The sequence below is a fragment of the Monodon monoceros genome, unplaced genomic scaffold (genome assembly GCF_005190385.1).
Source record: "Monodon monoceros isolate NGI ecotype Baffin Bay Population unplaced genomic scaffold, NGI_Narwhal_1 Super_Scaffold_11, whole genome shotgun sequence".
Lineage (NCBI taxonomy): Eukaryota > Metazoa > Chordata > Mammalia > Artiodactyla > Monodontidae > Monodon > Monodon monoceros.
The window spans coordinates 68,974,124-68,988,597 of NW_021703767.1; the positions used below are offsets into that span (position 1 = coordinate 68,974,124).

Genomic DNA, 14,474 nt, shown 5'->3' on the forward strand with positions numbered 1-14,474 from the left:
AGCGCTCACTGGCAGCCAGAAGGATGACACTTCATGGGGCTCCAAACCCAGACCCTCTCCTCCTTGTCTCATGGCAGCTAGCTGCTTATTCTTTGATCAGTTTTGCCAATGGCAGCATGAAGGTGAGATGGGCAATGGATGGATGACTCAGCTTAAGCTGCACATCTGCTTCAGTGCTCAGGGGCCCACCAGCCCTTGGAATGTCCCAAAAGGACCAGCCCTGACTCCAGGCCCGGAGCCTGAAGGAACTCCTGTATCAGAGCAACACTGCTACAACGATAGGGGCTTGTCTCATAATCGGAGGTCAGAAAGGCTGAAGACACATTAATTCTGGTCTCTCACTGTATCTGAGGCGGCTGATCTGAAGGCTGGGGCCCTGCAATACATTTTCAGTTTTCTGTATCACCAGGGATTGTCCTTCTCTTAATCTCAGTTTCTCCACCGAACAAGGAGAAGAGCAAATCGTACTGCTGAAAGCCAACCTTTGCCTTCTCAGTGGCCAGGTCTGTTTAAGCTGGAAGGGAAGTACAGATTGAGTATGAATCTGCTCCTTCTTCTTTGGTCGAGTTCCTATCAAGGGGCAAGCTCCTTACCCCAAGTGCAGGAGAATCATCTGGCATCTGTGAATGTAAGACTCACTCCTGTCCACGGGGGAGGCGTGGGGTGGAGGGATGAAAGCCAGACCAGCTGAAGCCCTCGTACGTTTCCTCCCAACATTTTCCATCCAGCTTGCCAACTCCCAATTCCAAGCTAAGTATGGTATTCTGCCCACTGGTTCTGCTGCCCAGCCTCACCCAGGCTTGGCTGCCTCCTACCCGCTCCTGCACCTTCTCACGAGCTTGCTCAAGGTTTAACTTCCAAAGATAAGACATTTCTTCACATGTCCCCACACGCCCACGCTGCCTGGACCAAGCAACCTGTTCTACAATAAATGTGAAAGGCTGCAGCCCACAGGGCTATTGTGAGGGTGTAATGAGTGAGGCCATGGACATGGGCTAAATCTTTCCTAGAAGTGGGGAGGGAAGTTTGAATTCGGGGCTGAAAACTGATTCTAGGAGACGAAGGAAGATTTTCTTTGAATCTGTGTAAAAGTTCCACAGAACTGCAGAATTTTAGAACCAAAAAGGAGTCTAATCCAAATATCTCTCCTCGCTGAAAGGATTTAATAATTACAAAATCACAGCTCGACAGTAATAGAAGCTGACCCCAGGTTTCCTGAATAGTAGGACTTGTTCCACACAACCAGTTGGGTGTTAAAGTGCTCACAGAATAATTTTAAGTGGAAAAAAGACCAGGATACAGAAAAAGTCAATGCATCATACTCTAGGAATAACTCGCAATTATACAGTCTGTGCCTAACACATGGTATTCCATCTAATCCCCACATTGTACACGAGATGGTTTATAACCTCCTTTTACAGATAATAAAACTAATGATCGGCACAGTTGGGCAACTTATTCAAGGTCGTCAGCAAGAGGCAGAGCAGGGACTGAAGTGAGGTTTCTCAGACTCAAGTCTGTCTCTTAACCACGACTGCCTTTCCTGAGGAACACAAACAGAAAGGAAACACAGCAAAGGTTCACGGAGTGAGGGGAGTCACTTCTCAAACTGGGGATGCCTCACTGGCTTCACCGTTCCCCGGAAAGAACACCGAGATGTTGACAGAGTCCTCTCCGAAGGACTGAGATCCCTGAAGCTCGGGATGAGCAGTTCAAGGATGCTGCAGGCACTTTCAGAGTACTGCTAAAGCTTTCAAATCCCCTTTGATCCAGCACTCCCACACTTCTGGGAGTTTACCCTACAGATGTACACAGGCATGAGTGTAAAGCTGTATGTACAAGGTTATAAACACTGCCTTTTTGCAAAAGCCAAAGCCTGGAAACCATCCAAAACCCTATCAAAAGAAGACGAATAACCTGTGGTCTATGCGTGCACTGAGATCCCAGGGAGCAGGGAGAGTGAGGAAGCCCCCTGGCTACTGATGTGGGCCTCTCTCCAAGATACACTGTTAAATGGAAAGAAGCCAAGTATAGAATATTGAGTGAAACTTGTCTTTGGGTTAAAAGGTGGGAAGTATGTGTATATATACATACATACATACATTATATATATATACATATATGAATATGAATAATATATATAAATAATATATGCTTGCATTTTCATAAAGAAACTTTGGAAGGACACAGACAAAACCAACAAAATTGGTTACCAGTGGTGCTGAGGCAGGGTAGGAACAGGGTAGACGGGAGACAGGGGTAGGAATGGGACTTCTCATTGTGTATTCTCTTATATTTTTTGATATGATTGTATCATATACTTTTAAAATTCAGATTAAAAAAGGAAAAGAAATGACTAAAAAATACATATTGGGCTTCCCTGGTGGGGCAGCAGTTGAGAGTCCACCTGCCGATGGAGGGGACGTGGGTTCGTGCCCCGGTCCGGGAAGATCCCACATGCTGTGGAGCGGCTGGGCCCGTGAGCCATGGCTGCTGAGCCTGCGTGTCCGGAGCCTGTGCTCCGCAACGGGAGAGGCCACAAAAGTGAGAGGCCAGTGTATCGCAAAACAAAAAAAAACAAAAAAAAACCACACTACGGAGCATGTCTGGCTTACTGACTCCAGTATGTTTGTATGTGTGTGTGTGTGTGTTTGTGTGTGTGTGTATGTTTGTTTGTGTGTGTGTGTGTGTGTTTGTGCACATGCAGACCAGCACTCAGAGGGGAGAGGGGTGGAGGACTGGGACTCGAAGAAACAATGGAGTCCAGGAAAGCCTTGGCTGGACGTCATCTGGTCCTCCCCCTGCCTCTGTACAGCCCAGCTCAGAAAGCACTACTCTTTGGTGAGTGAGAGGTCAAGAGAGAACAAACCAGCGTGGACCAGGGGCACACAGAGCAGAGCAGGAGGACGGGAGCGAGGCTTACACTCCTGAATTCTGAGCTCCCAGCCCTGGGCCCCCTTCTCTCTCACAGGCCGGTTGGGACGCTGCCCTGTCCCCCCTCTTCTGCTCTAAAGCCACCTCTAGGTCAGAATGCCCTGAATGAAACCAAGGAACCGAGGGATAGCCCTGAGCCTTTCACAGGGAGGTGAGGGTGAGAAGGGGGCAGGGGTCCTCAAAGACCTGCCAGTGTGTTCTGGAGATGAGCAGAGGGGGCTGGTGGGCAGTGGGTCAGGGCCAGCATCATGCACAGACGGACTGTCCCTAGTGGTTAGCACCCGGCCATACGGGCTGCCGAGTGCCGTGCACATCACACCCTGGCCCACAGTGCTCTCCATCTTGGGGCGGAGGGTGGTGGCGGGACAGCGGGGGAGTCACACAAGGGGATCCCAGGCCCATGGCGCCTGGGCCGTCCCGCGGCGGGACACTCACATTTCCAGGACCATGACGATGTTGGCCTTCTCTTCGAAGGCATCCACACACTGGACCAGCTTGGGGTGGTGGAGGCAGTTCATGATGCTGATCTCCTGCCGGATGTTCTCCTTCTCTTTTGCTGAATATGCCTTGAAGAATTTCCCTGCCCAGATTTTTCCAGTTTTCTTTTCTACAAGTCGAAAGACCTGTCCAAATTTCCCACTGTGAATGAAAGGAGGAGAGAGAAAGCAATTTAGCCCAGCTTTCCACTGACCTGGGATTGGCAAGTGATGGACCGTGGGACCCATCTGGCCTCCCTCTTTTTCTAAATAAAGTTTTACTGGAAAACAGCCATGCCCATTTGTGCCCAGATTGTCTGTGGCTGCTTCTGGGTTTCAGTAGCAGAGCAGTCATTGCAGCATAAACCAAATGGCCCACAAACCCTAAATATCCATTATCTGGCCCTTTACAGAAAAAGTTTGCCACTCCCTGCTCTAGGTCAGTGAAGCGCACTGCTGATGCTGACAAACCTACTCTCCATCACTTGTCAATGTCAGCCCGGGCCTGGCCCCCAACCCTGCCCTAACCCTGTCCAGTCTTGCTGTTCTTTTAGGACTGTCATCTCCTTGGGCTGAGGCCTCAATCTTGGCGACAGACTTCTTTCCCTTTCCCCCACGAAAGGACCCGTGATGTCAGGTTGGGGAAGTCCTCCCCAGGTACCGAGAATTTCTGAGTGGTTGCCTTCCTTCCACGCCTTTCCAGTACCGGGGCCCTGGAGACAGCCTAGCAAGGCCCCTGCTTCCCACTGTAGGGATGGCAGTGGTGGCATTACGCTGACACCACTCCCGCCCCGGAGCAGGGTCCTCGTTCTTCAGGACTGCGATGAGGTTGGTGTCACTCCTTTACTGGACAGAAACCCTCCGGAAATAAAGAGCTGAGCCCCATCCCTCTCTCTTCCACCTCCCCTCCTCCTCCAGGGATAGTCAGTGGGCGACAGGCAGCCCTGGGTGCCGCTGCTGGTGGGCACAGCCTGGCTGTGCGGAGGGCCCAGGGTTGTGGTCTGAGTCCACTGGTGTCTCCGCAGCCCAGGGAAGAGCCTGAGCAGAGACTGTGGCCTGAGTTCACAAAGCGAGGGGTGATGACAGGAGATGCATGTCAAGGGGGCGCGTTCTCCTGAAGCACTAGAGCTAGAACTGCTGAATGGCGAGCGCGGATCAAAGGGAAGGGATCCTAAGGACGGGCCGGGCCAGACCCGCTGCTCTGGGTTATGTCCTATGTGAGGGGTGGATTGCAGAGGAGGACGGGCCTGCTCAAGCTTGCGGAGGGATCCCGGGGCACAGCAGCTCCTAAGAGAGCCCTGGCCGGGTGATGCTTTCACGGGTGCCAACAGGTCAAGCCCTCCCGGTTCTGCAGGAACCTCAGTCTGGGGAGTTGGCAGAACCCAGGGAAGGACAGGAAGAGGAACCAGGGAACTTAACCTCGGGGCCTGCGCCACCCTCACCCTGGGCTCCGGAAGGGTGCCTCCCACTCCACTTACGATCCTAGTCTCTCTTCGATGTCGTAGAAGTCAGACACTTTCTGGCCAGTATTGACCACGACGGTCCGATAATCGACCTCGGGCTCCTTTTCGTCTGCAGGGTGGGGGTCGGGGTGAGTGTGAGCCATCAGACCCCTTGCCCACCCCCCTCCACCCCTCGAGTCTTCCCGAGGACGGAGGCCAGCACTCACCATCATCTGACACCTCCACTTCATCCTTCGGCTCTGGGGGGAGACAGGGCGTGGGTGATTAGTAACGAAGGCCCACCGAGAGCAAAGCATGCCGGGGGCCCTGTCAGACTTCAGCCTGCCCAGGCACAGGACCACCAAGCCCAGAGCTCTGGGCACCACCACGGGGTCAGTGGCTCCACGCTGCAACAGGGCCACGTATACACCGGCAGGCGCTGGCGCCCACCCAGCCCCTCCTCTGCCAGCTCTCCCCTCCATCCACTCCCCTCTAGCCTTGAGGTCCCCTAGACATGCCCTTCTTCACATCTTTTCTAGTCTCTCTGACTTTCAGAACCTACACACAACTACGACAGTCCCTTTCTGCTCTGGCTCAAAAGTCGGCAACTTATAATTGCTACTAGTGTCAAATCCATTTATCCATTTGCTGAGAACTTTTTCTGGAATTCCAGCTAGGTGCCAGTTATTTTGCCAGTGATCATGGGTGTACAAAACAAAATACAGATGGCATGATCTCTCCTCCTTTCTTGGAGCTTATATATAATTTCGCTGGAGAGGCAAAAACACATATCCTTGAAATATCCATTACGAGTGTTATATAATCAAGCACGTGATATCGCAGTACAAACTGAGTAGACAATGGAGGAAGGTGACAAAAGTGGGGCAAGTATAAAGTCAGAGCAATTAGTCTAGGAAGAAGGAGCCCTTGAGTTGTGTCTTAACGGAAATGATGGAACACAGCGAGGAGGTGGGTGACGTCATGCAGGAAGCCAGCGGGTGTTTATGGGTATGGCAAGGAGGGACATGAGCATCCCACACTGGCCGTTCACACAGATGTTTCAGTCATGGATGGGGGGTCATGAGGGGACAGGCTGGTGGCCAGAGGAATACACCCACTTCAGAAGTCCAGGCTTTCCTTTGCTTTGGTATAATTAGTCCCTAAAGAGCCACTGTGGCTTCTTGACCTTAGCCAAGTGCCCTTCCCTTCCTGGACCTCAGTTTCCTCATCTGTAAAAGGAAAGCACTGTATTTCTCGGTGGTTTCTCGGGTCCTTGGCTAGCCCTGGATGCCATGCTTTGTGATGTGCTAGGTGCTGCTCAGCCAAGATGTGGGCTGTGTCCCGTCTGACAGAGGGAACCAAGGGAGGCTTCCTGAAGAGGTAGAAAGACCTGAGGAAGCCAGAGAGGGAGGCCAAGGATTTCTAAAGTGTGTGTGTGTTTGTGTGTGTGAACAACTGGGGGAAAGGGTGTGACTTGCTGAAGCTCCCAGCAGAGCAAGGCTGAGGACAGGAAAGGGACGGCAGATGGAAGGAAGGCCAGAGCAGACGGGGCCGAGGGGTTGGTCAGACACTGCCCAGAAAGGAGGGCTTGTGTGGGAGCGGGCCCAGCTCTGTGTGCTTCGCAAGTGGAATGGTGGCGGTGAAGGTGTGGGTCGGGGACCAGGTTCAGCTTGAAGCTGTGGACAGTGAGCCTCTCTGTTAGGCTGAGGGCAGAACAAATTACTGAAACCTAAGCAGGCAATCTGAGAGAAGTCACACAGTTCCCATGCAAGATAAGTACCCATTGCTGGAAAAGAGTTTTGACAGAGTTTATAAGCATGTGACCGGGAACAAGAGAGGCTATGATTTGTTTAGAGTCCTTAAAATGCTGTTGATGAAGTTTAATTTTAAAAAACCAACACAAGTGGGATTGGGAGGAATATTTGTCACAGAAAGGAAAATGCCATGGAAAAATAAAAAAAGGATAAGGTGGATGCGGACTCTCAGATTAGTGGTGGGGTTCACAGATACTGTCCGGATGTGAGTATAACTGATCAAGTCTTCTAAATCACAGATTTAAGAGTTGACAGTGACACTGTCAAATTCACACATGACCAAAATGTACTTGAGAGCAACACACCTGGAAGGTAGTAATGGAGTCATGTGTTCAGGGAGAACTGAATCATTCAGACTTTCAGCATGACAAGCCCTAGGGTATCTAGTTAGAACCAAAAGTGGGAGCCCCATTCCTCAACCAGCTGCTCTGGCCAACAGAATGCTGTCACTGGGGACGTGTGCACCGGCTGCAAACAGGTATTATTACTCTGCCCTTGGTAGAGCCTGGGGTCATGTGATCCTAGAACCCTGGCTGTTGGCACTGAGAAAGTCTCAGTGGAGCTGGAGGAGGCGTGGGCCATTGAAAGGAAGAGCTGCCATGTGAAGACGATCAGAAAAGGTTAGGCCTCTCTGGTTGGGAAAGAAGCCTAAAGCAGACATGATAAAAAACAAAAAAATCACAATAGCCAAGGGTGAGATTAGGGTTACGAACTTTCACCAACTAATGAACACTATAACGTGGGAGAACAATTTAGCGTTATACCTCACATAGGAGGGAGGCTGCAGGCATCTGGAAATCACATCTCAAGAGCCACCGTAAGAACGATAAATAGGTTCAAGAGATGTTTAGGTTAGTTCAACAATGGTATTTCAGACGGGGATTTAAGGAAAGCAAGAGATTCAAGTCAATTCAACAATCACTAACTGAGCACTTGTGGATGCCAGTGACTGGATGGGGCCTTAGAGACAAAACATTAATGATAATACCCACATTTAGTGGCAGGGAGGCCCCATCGTCCTGATCTGTGGTGCCCTAGCTGAGACAGTGGTTTGACCTCTCCTGACCTTTTTGTCCCCATGCCACATATCCTGGTGTAGAATGAGCAACAGGATGAGAGAGTACAGAGAGACAGGCTCTCCTGGCCTGGAATCTCTAGGAGGAACCGTCTGTCCTCTCCTCGTGAAGGAACAGAAGCAGCGCTGTGAGCCCATGAGGGGCTTTCCAATGACCTGTTTCCCAGAGGCATCTTCCAGGTGGCCCTGAAAGGGCATGCAGTTCTAGAACTGGCCTCTCCCCATCTCTCTGACACCAGTTAGAGATGGAGCTAGCCTTCTTGCCCTCCTCTCAAATACCACACCTACCCTCAACTCCTGCCTCTCTCCTTAGCAGTCAAGATGCAGCGTGCTTTCCCGGTACCAGGGCTGTGGGGTCCAGCTCAATCTCAGGGAACCCAGGCCCCGGCCTCTGGCTCACTGTTACACAGCAACCCTTCCTCTGTGTGGAACTCGGACCAAGGCTCCAGGCTGAGACATTTCCCTTCCTCCTTTTCCTTCTCATCCTGTCTCCACTCTATTTGGAAGGGAAAGGGCCATGAGAGGAGGAACCCCAGAGGCGTGGGGGAAAGACCACAATTCAATTAGCCAAGCTCTCTGAGCATAAAGGGGTAGTAATGAGAGAGGTGGCCACGTGGTGTCCATATTTCCGTTCAGGAAGGAGCTAAACTGCAGTAGAAGGGACTTCAACGAGATACTTTTTTAAAAATCCACTCAGAAAGAGCTGTGAGATCCAAGAGCTAAGTGGAAGAACTATTTGGAAGATGGCTCCAAGATATTTCTGCAGGCAGATGACACCATCCCCCTGAAGTGGTGTTTCGGGGAGGGCCGGCTGAGCGCTCTGGCCCTCACGTGGCACGTGTCTAGCCGGCTCCCTGGACAGAGCGGTCCCTTTGCACGGCGGAGGGCTGCTGGGCGCCCAGCGGGCACTAGAGGGCGCCCGCGCCAGCTCAGGGTGAGCGGTTGATTTCCGCTGCTTCTCTGGGGGCTCTGCATCTCTACCCTACTCTGCAAGCAGCCTCTATCACAGCTGTTTGCTAACAACTATACAGACTAGAACAAATTAGGATTAGGAGCAAGGACGGAGCGGATTTCAGAGTTAGAGTTGAGTATGGTGGGAGTGGAGATCCAGACCTGGTTGGGATGGGAGAGAGCTGCTGCGTTGGGTGGGAGGGGGAAGGGGAGGTGCTCGTTTACTCAGGTTTGGGAAGACGAGGAGGGGAGCTGTCAGGTTATGGGTCCTAGTCTGAGGGGGGTGGGGGGCTCTGGCATAAGGAGGCCACAGAGCTGGGTGGAGACCTACATGCTATGCTGTGTCTTCCACCGTATCCCTAGCGCCCCTGCAGCACCTGGAACACAGGAGGGGCACCGGACACACTGAGTGAATGCAGAGTGAGGGCGGGGATGGAACTGAGAGGTCCGGATGAAGCCCAAAACTGAAGTTGCTGAGGCAGAGGCTGGAGGGGCCGTGGTAGCGGTGGGAAGGTGAGAGCCAACATTAGCTGTGCTTAGAGGGGGGAGGGTCAATTGGCACTGCCTTTTTATGACCACCAGACCCCACGGGCTCACAGAAATGATCTACTATAATCACATCCCCCTTCTACACATGTGCACACACACACACACCCTCCACTTCTCTGAGAGCCATTGCACTTTTAAAGAGGAGAGAGATGATCAACCCAGGCTATAACTGACAGGCTTCTGAGCCGTCCACAGAGAGCTTCACTTGGAAGCCACACCCGCTTACCCTCACCCTCCCATTCCCCCCTTCATCCTCTGCCCCTCAGAGGATGTTCTGTGCTGTTCTGCCCCTTCCCCCTCCCATCAGGGACAAGCCAGCTGGACCTGGGGGTGGGAGCATTTTCCAGCCTGGAAGCCCTGGGTGGCCTGGACCCCTCCTCTGGATTACAGGCAATTTCAACATTTCCCTTTGTCTGCTCCCAGTCAGGATGGGCCCCAGGAAGAGAATCTGAGGACCACAGAAGGGGGTTCAGCTGGCCTCAGGCAAGAAGGGAGAGGCCACCTGCCTGGACCCAAGTGGTCCCAGCCCCTCCTCCCCACAGACCGTCCTCACAGCCCTGGAAGCTGCTGTCCTGGCCTCCAAAGAGCCACACGCGCAGCTCCTGTGGCCTCTGGTCCTCTGTGTGGGGCTCAACAGGTATTCTACAGTCTCTCCTGGTACATGCCCTAAAAGACCTGGAAGTTTTCCCTTCCGGCTAATGCACATCTCACTGCCACGTTACCCCTTTTCCATCACTTTTCTAAGGAGTTGGGAGTCATCTTCTTGGACAAAGTAATATGCTAAAAACGTGCAGACTGGAACCTGGCTGCCTCTCCTGGCACGCCCACTCTAACCAGTCTGCTTCCCATTCTGCTCATGTCAAAGGGGGATGTCAAAGGGCGGCCGATGGCAGTTTTGTTACTGTTTCTCCCAGAAGACATTTGTGAGCGGCTAGTGGGCAGGAGCCCCATGAAACTGCAAAGAGGTCCGGCAGGGCTCTCTCGGGCCGGGCTCCACGATCCACGCCGCCACAGCACACTGTGGCTCTCAGAGAGACCTGCCCTCTGGGGATCTCTAGGGCTCACTGGGCAAAGGCCCCCAAGACAGGGCTGCACAGGCAAAATTATAAATTTGGTGTGTTTTCCACTGGCAACCTCCAAACTTTCTTTCTGGAGCCCTCATTTAATTTGAAAGTAAAGCTTACTATCTGTTTTATGCCTAAATTTTGAAACTAAAGAGGGGTATCAAACTGTAATGACAGTTTCCATACGTATGATGCCTCTGGCTATATGGTAATTTCAGGACCTGTGCCCTGTCCAGCTCCTGGTCCTTTAGTCTTCTCTCTACCTCACATCTTACAGCTCTCTCTTCTCCTAGAAGTCTTTCACTTGTTTTCCCTCCACCTTCCTCCCTGCCCCCAACTTTGCCTCCATCTTAAATTCACAGCACTCATTTTCTTCTCTTCACATGAAACTTCTTGAAGTAACATTCCATACTCCTGGCCTCTCCTTCTTCCATTTATTCCTTAGCCCCAGGCCAACCATTTTCCACCCTGTGGAAACACTATGGACTTTGCTCTCAAAGACCACGGCTTATCAAAGGGCTGAATCCAAAGATCTTGCATCCTCATCTCTTTCCTCTTTGCCACTCGCTGCTTCCATGTTTCTGCAACACAGCTCCAGCCTCCCCTTGGTTCTCTCCCCTCTCAGTCCTTTCTCCTGGTCGTGCAGGCTCCTTCATTTCTGTATCAGTGTAGACTTTCTTTACCCCCCTCTCCATGAACTTACTGATGCCCATGGCTTCAATTACCAATTAAATAGTGAAGGCCCCACACCCCCAAACCTGTAGCTCGAGCTTAAACCTTTCTCCTGAGCTCTGGATTCAACCATCCAGCAGTCTGAAGACACCTCCCCATGGATATCCCTCAGACACCTCAACTCAACAGGACTGAAACCAGAACTTCCACCTTCTCTGGGACTCCCTGCTATCTAACCTCCAAGTCACTGGGAGGCAGCCTGGCCTCCTCCATTAGTTTAACCAACGGAGCTCAGGCTCAGGGTCAGACAGCTCTGAGTTCAAGCTTCAACACACCATTTCCAAGCTCTGTGACCTTGGGCAACTAGTTTCACCCCTCTAAACCTCAGTTCCCCTATCTGTAAAATGGGGGTAATAACAGTATCTACTTCGTTGAGTTAGATGCATGACATAATGCACGTAAAGTGCTTAATGTATGGTTAGCATACAGCAAGTGTTTAATATATGTTAGCCACCATGAATCATAATAATCAACCTCTAAATGGCTCTTGAACTTGTCTTTAGTTACCCAAGCTGGGACCTGGGAGTAATCTTAGACTCTTCTAACTTTTCCCTTGAATTCTCTGCCCCAGAAGTCATCAGGAATGGTCAATTCCACCTCCTAAGGAGCCCTTACTATACTTCTCCCGGACTACACCACAGAGCCTCAACCGGTATTTCACTGACTCAATCTCATCCCCCTAGTCCACTTCAGTGCTTCTCGAACTTTCAAGTGTATATGAATCCATGGGGGGTGAGGGTGGATAATGTTAAAATGAAGGTTCAGAAGGGACTAGGGAAGTGGGGGGCAGAGAGTCTGCATTTCTAACAGGCTCCCAGGATCCCAAGACTAGTGGTCCAGACCACCCCTTGAGTTCCAAAGGTCTATTCTTCCTCTAACTCTCTTTCTGAAAAAACAGATCTAATTGCATCAAGCCCCTGCCTGAAAACCTTTGACGAACTCACAATTTTACCCACACTGTCCTTTTTGTGTTGCTTCCTCCTGTTCTATCTCACACAGCATATGCCCTGGCCACACACAAGAGTCTCAAAATGCCATGCATTTCTACCACTTTGCTGTACCTTTGCTCTCGCTGTTTCCTCTGCGAGGAATGCCTCTCCCAATCTGCCCTACCTCTTGGAATCCTATTCCTTTTCCCAAGACTCAGCATAAGTATTACGTCTAGGAAGTCTTTCCCAACCTTCATGGCAAAATCATTCATGCCTTCCGCTATGTCTCCGCAATTTGTTTATGCTGGTCTAATAGGATGCAGCCCGTCTCATTATAGTTAGCTGTCCTCCTTGTCAGAGTCTACGCTCCCAATCTTATCAGTCTTCCCTGACACTGAGTTCGCCCTCAAATATGAGTGCAAGAGAGGAGGGAGCTGGATGAGTGGGGAGGGCAAGACGTCGAAACTGTAGGTCTACCTGAGCTCCCGCTTCCCAGGGCTGTGCTTCTGATTAACACGTCGCCACCCCTGCTGGGAATGTACCAAACCCAGTGGGTCAATATTTTTTGAAGGATCGTAGGTACCTCTTTTAGAGTATGGATCAGCATCACAACATTGGAAATCAAGATCCCAAAAGACTCTGCCAGCCATCAGTGATGTCTTGTCAGTTCCCTTGTACCCATCTCAGTTCAGCCTTCTATACACACAAGGTAAGTCATGCACATTTATCGCAAGCCAGTGATGAAAGGAAGGCAGCCTACCCTCAGGTTTCTCTCCCACCGCTGTGAGTTCAGACTCCTGGCTCGGCTCACTGGTTCCGTAGACGTTGATTGCGCGCACACGGAATTTATACTCTCGGTCGGGCAGCAAGTCGTGGATGTTAAAAGAGGTGCTGCGGCATGTGGCTAGTTCCTTCCACTTCTTGTCCGCCGAGTCCCAGATCTCGACGCTGTAGGACTGTACGGCGCTGCCCCCATCGTACGAGGAGCCGTACCAGGACAGGGTGAGCGAGGAGCTGCGAATGTCAGAGGCACAAGGCGTGCCGGCCGGGGGGTCCGGCTTGTCTGGGGAGAGAGAAGCACAACATCACCCAACTCTGCAGGACTGCAGGGAGAGAAGTTCTTTAATTGGCTCTGTCATGAGGGAGAGGCCTGGAGAACAGGAGCTGCGATCCCTGGTCCTGGCTCTCCTTCCCTCATCCACACGGCCACACCTAGGTACACACCTGCCTATATGGAAAGCCCCACAAATACCGATTTGCTCAGAAAAAACCTCTTTTTTGGCTAGTTTCCAGTCTACACGTCATGGTTTCCTGTGCTTTGCCCAAGTCAAAAACATATTTCTCAGTGTAAACAGACCTAGGAAGCTGCCCAGGAGGCATGGACTGCTTCCCATCAAAAATATGCTTTGAGAGAGATTTCAGTGTGTGTGTGTGTGTGTGTGTGTGTCTCCTTCGGGCCTGAGGTCAGTGACCTGTGACATAGCCAGGGGTCAGTCTCCACTTTCTCTGGGACCTGGGAACACCTGCCCCGCTGCGAGCACAGTGGGCTCTGAAGTCACACACTGGGTTTGAATACAGCTCTGTTTTCATTCATTACTTGTTAACCCCTCTGTGCCACAGTTTCCCCGTCTGTAAAATGTGCATGATAATAGCACTGTATCACAAGGTTGTTGTGAGATGTTCTTAGAAAGCGTCTTGTTTGAGTAGCCTTTGCTGTCATCATTATTGCAGGAGTTTATTTCTAACTTTATAATATACAAAAAATTACTCCTACTCTCTCTCTGTCATCCTCCTAGGACTGGTATAAAATGAGATAGAGAATTTCAAAGCGAACCACAGTAGCAAATCACAATCATCCCTGACTGAGGGCCAGAAAATGAGCTGAGGACACAAACTAGGAGCGGCCCTTTGTCTGGCCGCCTTCCCATTCAGACCAGTAATGCTAAGAACCATTAACACTGCCAACTTCAAGGCAAATCACGGTAGTCAGTGTGTTCATTAATGAGGTTCTTTAGTTTTGCTGATTTTTGGCAGGTGTTCATCTGAACAGCATTCTATTCTTCAGATTTAGTCTCTGCAGGTGGTTGGTTTAGTTACAGATACCAGTGTTCACTAAGCCTTCATCTCCTCCAAGACAATCTGAGTCCTAGAGCTCCCCAAACTAGCAATTAAAAGCCATATTTTATGCTCTGTGAATTTATAAGCTATGTGAATTCCAGCTAATTCCTTAACTTCTGGGACAAGTTTGTCTTTTTCATTTGGAAAATGGGGTTAATATATATCTACCTCTTAGGGGTTTTGCAAGCATCAAATAAGCAAACCCAGGTAAAAGTACTTGATTTCTACTCTCCTCCCCCTCAGCAAGGTAGGAAGGCCAAAGAAAATCCCTGCAAATGACTTAAGCATATTGAAAAGAAAAAGAACATTCTGCCTGTGTATGTGTCCATGTATACATATACATAAACACATACACATGCATACACATACACCTATACATACATACACATA

The 14,474-nt window shown here is 50.7% G+C and overlaps 1 protein-coding gene across 8 annotated transcripts in view; it reads right to left on the reverse strand.

The window, feature by feature from the left end:
* MYLK (myosin light chain kinase) overlaps positions 1–14,474 on the reverse strand; it is a 270,323-nt gene that overhangs the window by 26,497 nt on the left and 229,352 nt on the right. For all 8 annotated transcript variants that reach the window (XM_029214527.1, XM_029214523.1, XM_029214524.1 and 5 more), the window contains 4 exons: positions 12,727–13,029; positions 5,080–5,112; positions 4,889–4,982; positions 3,370–3,573 (listed from right to left, as the gene is read on the reverse strand). In XM_029214527.1, the coding sequence (XP_029070360.1) occupies positions 3,370–3,573; positions 4,889–4,982; positions 5,080–5,112; positions 12,727–13,029 (634 nt within the window). The remainder of the gene's footprint in view (positions 1–3,369; positions 3,574–4,888; positions 4,983–5,079; positions 5,113–12,726; positions 13,030–14,474) is intronic.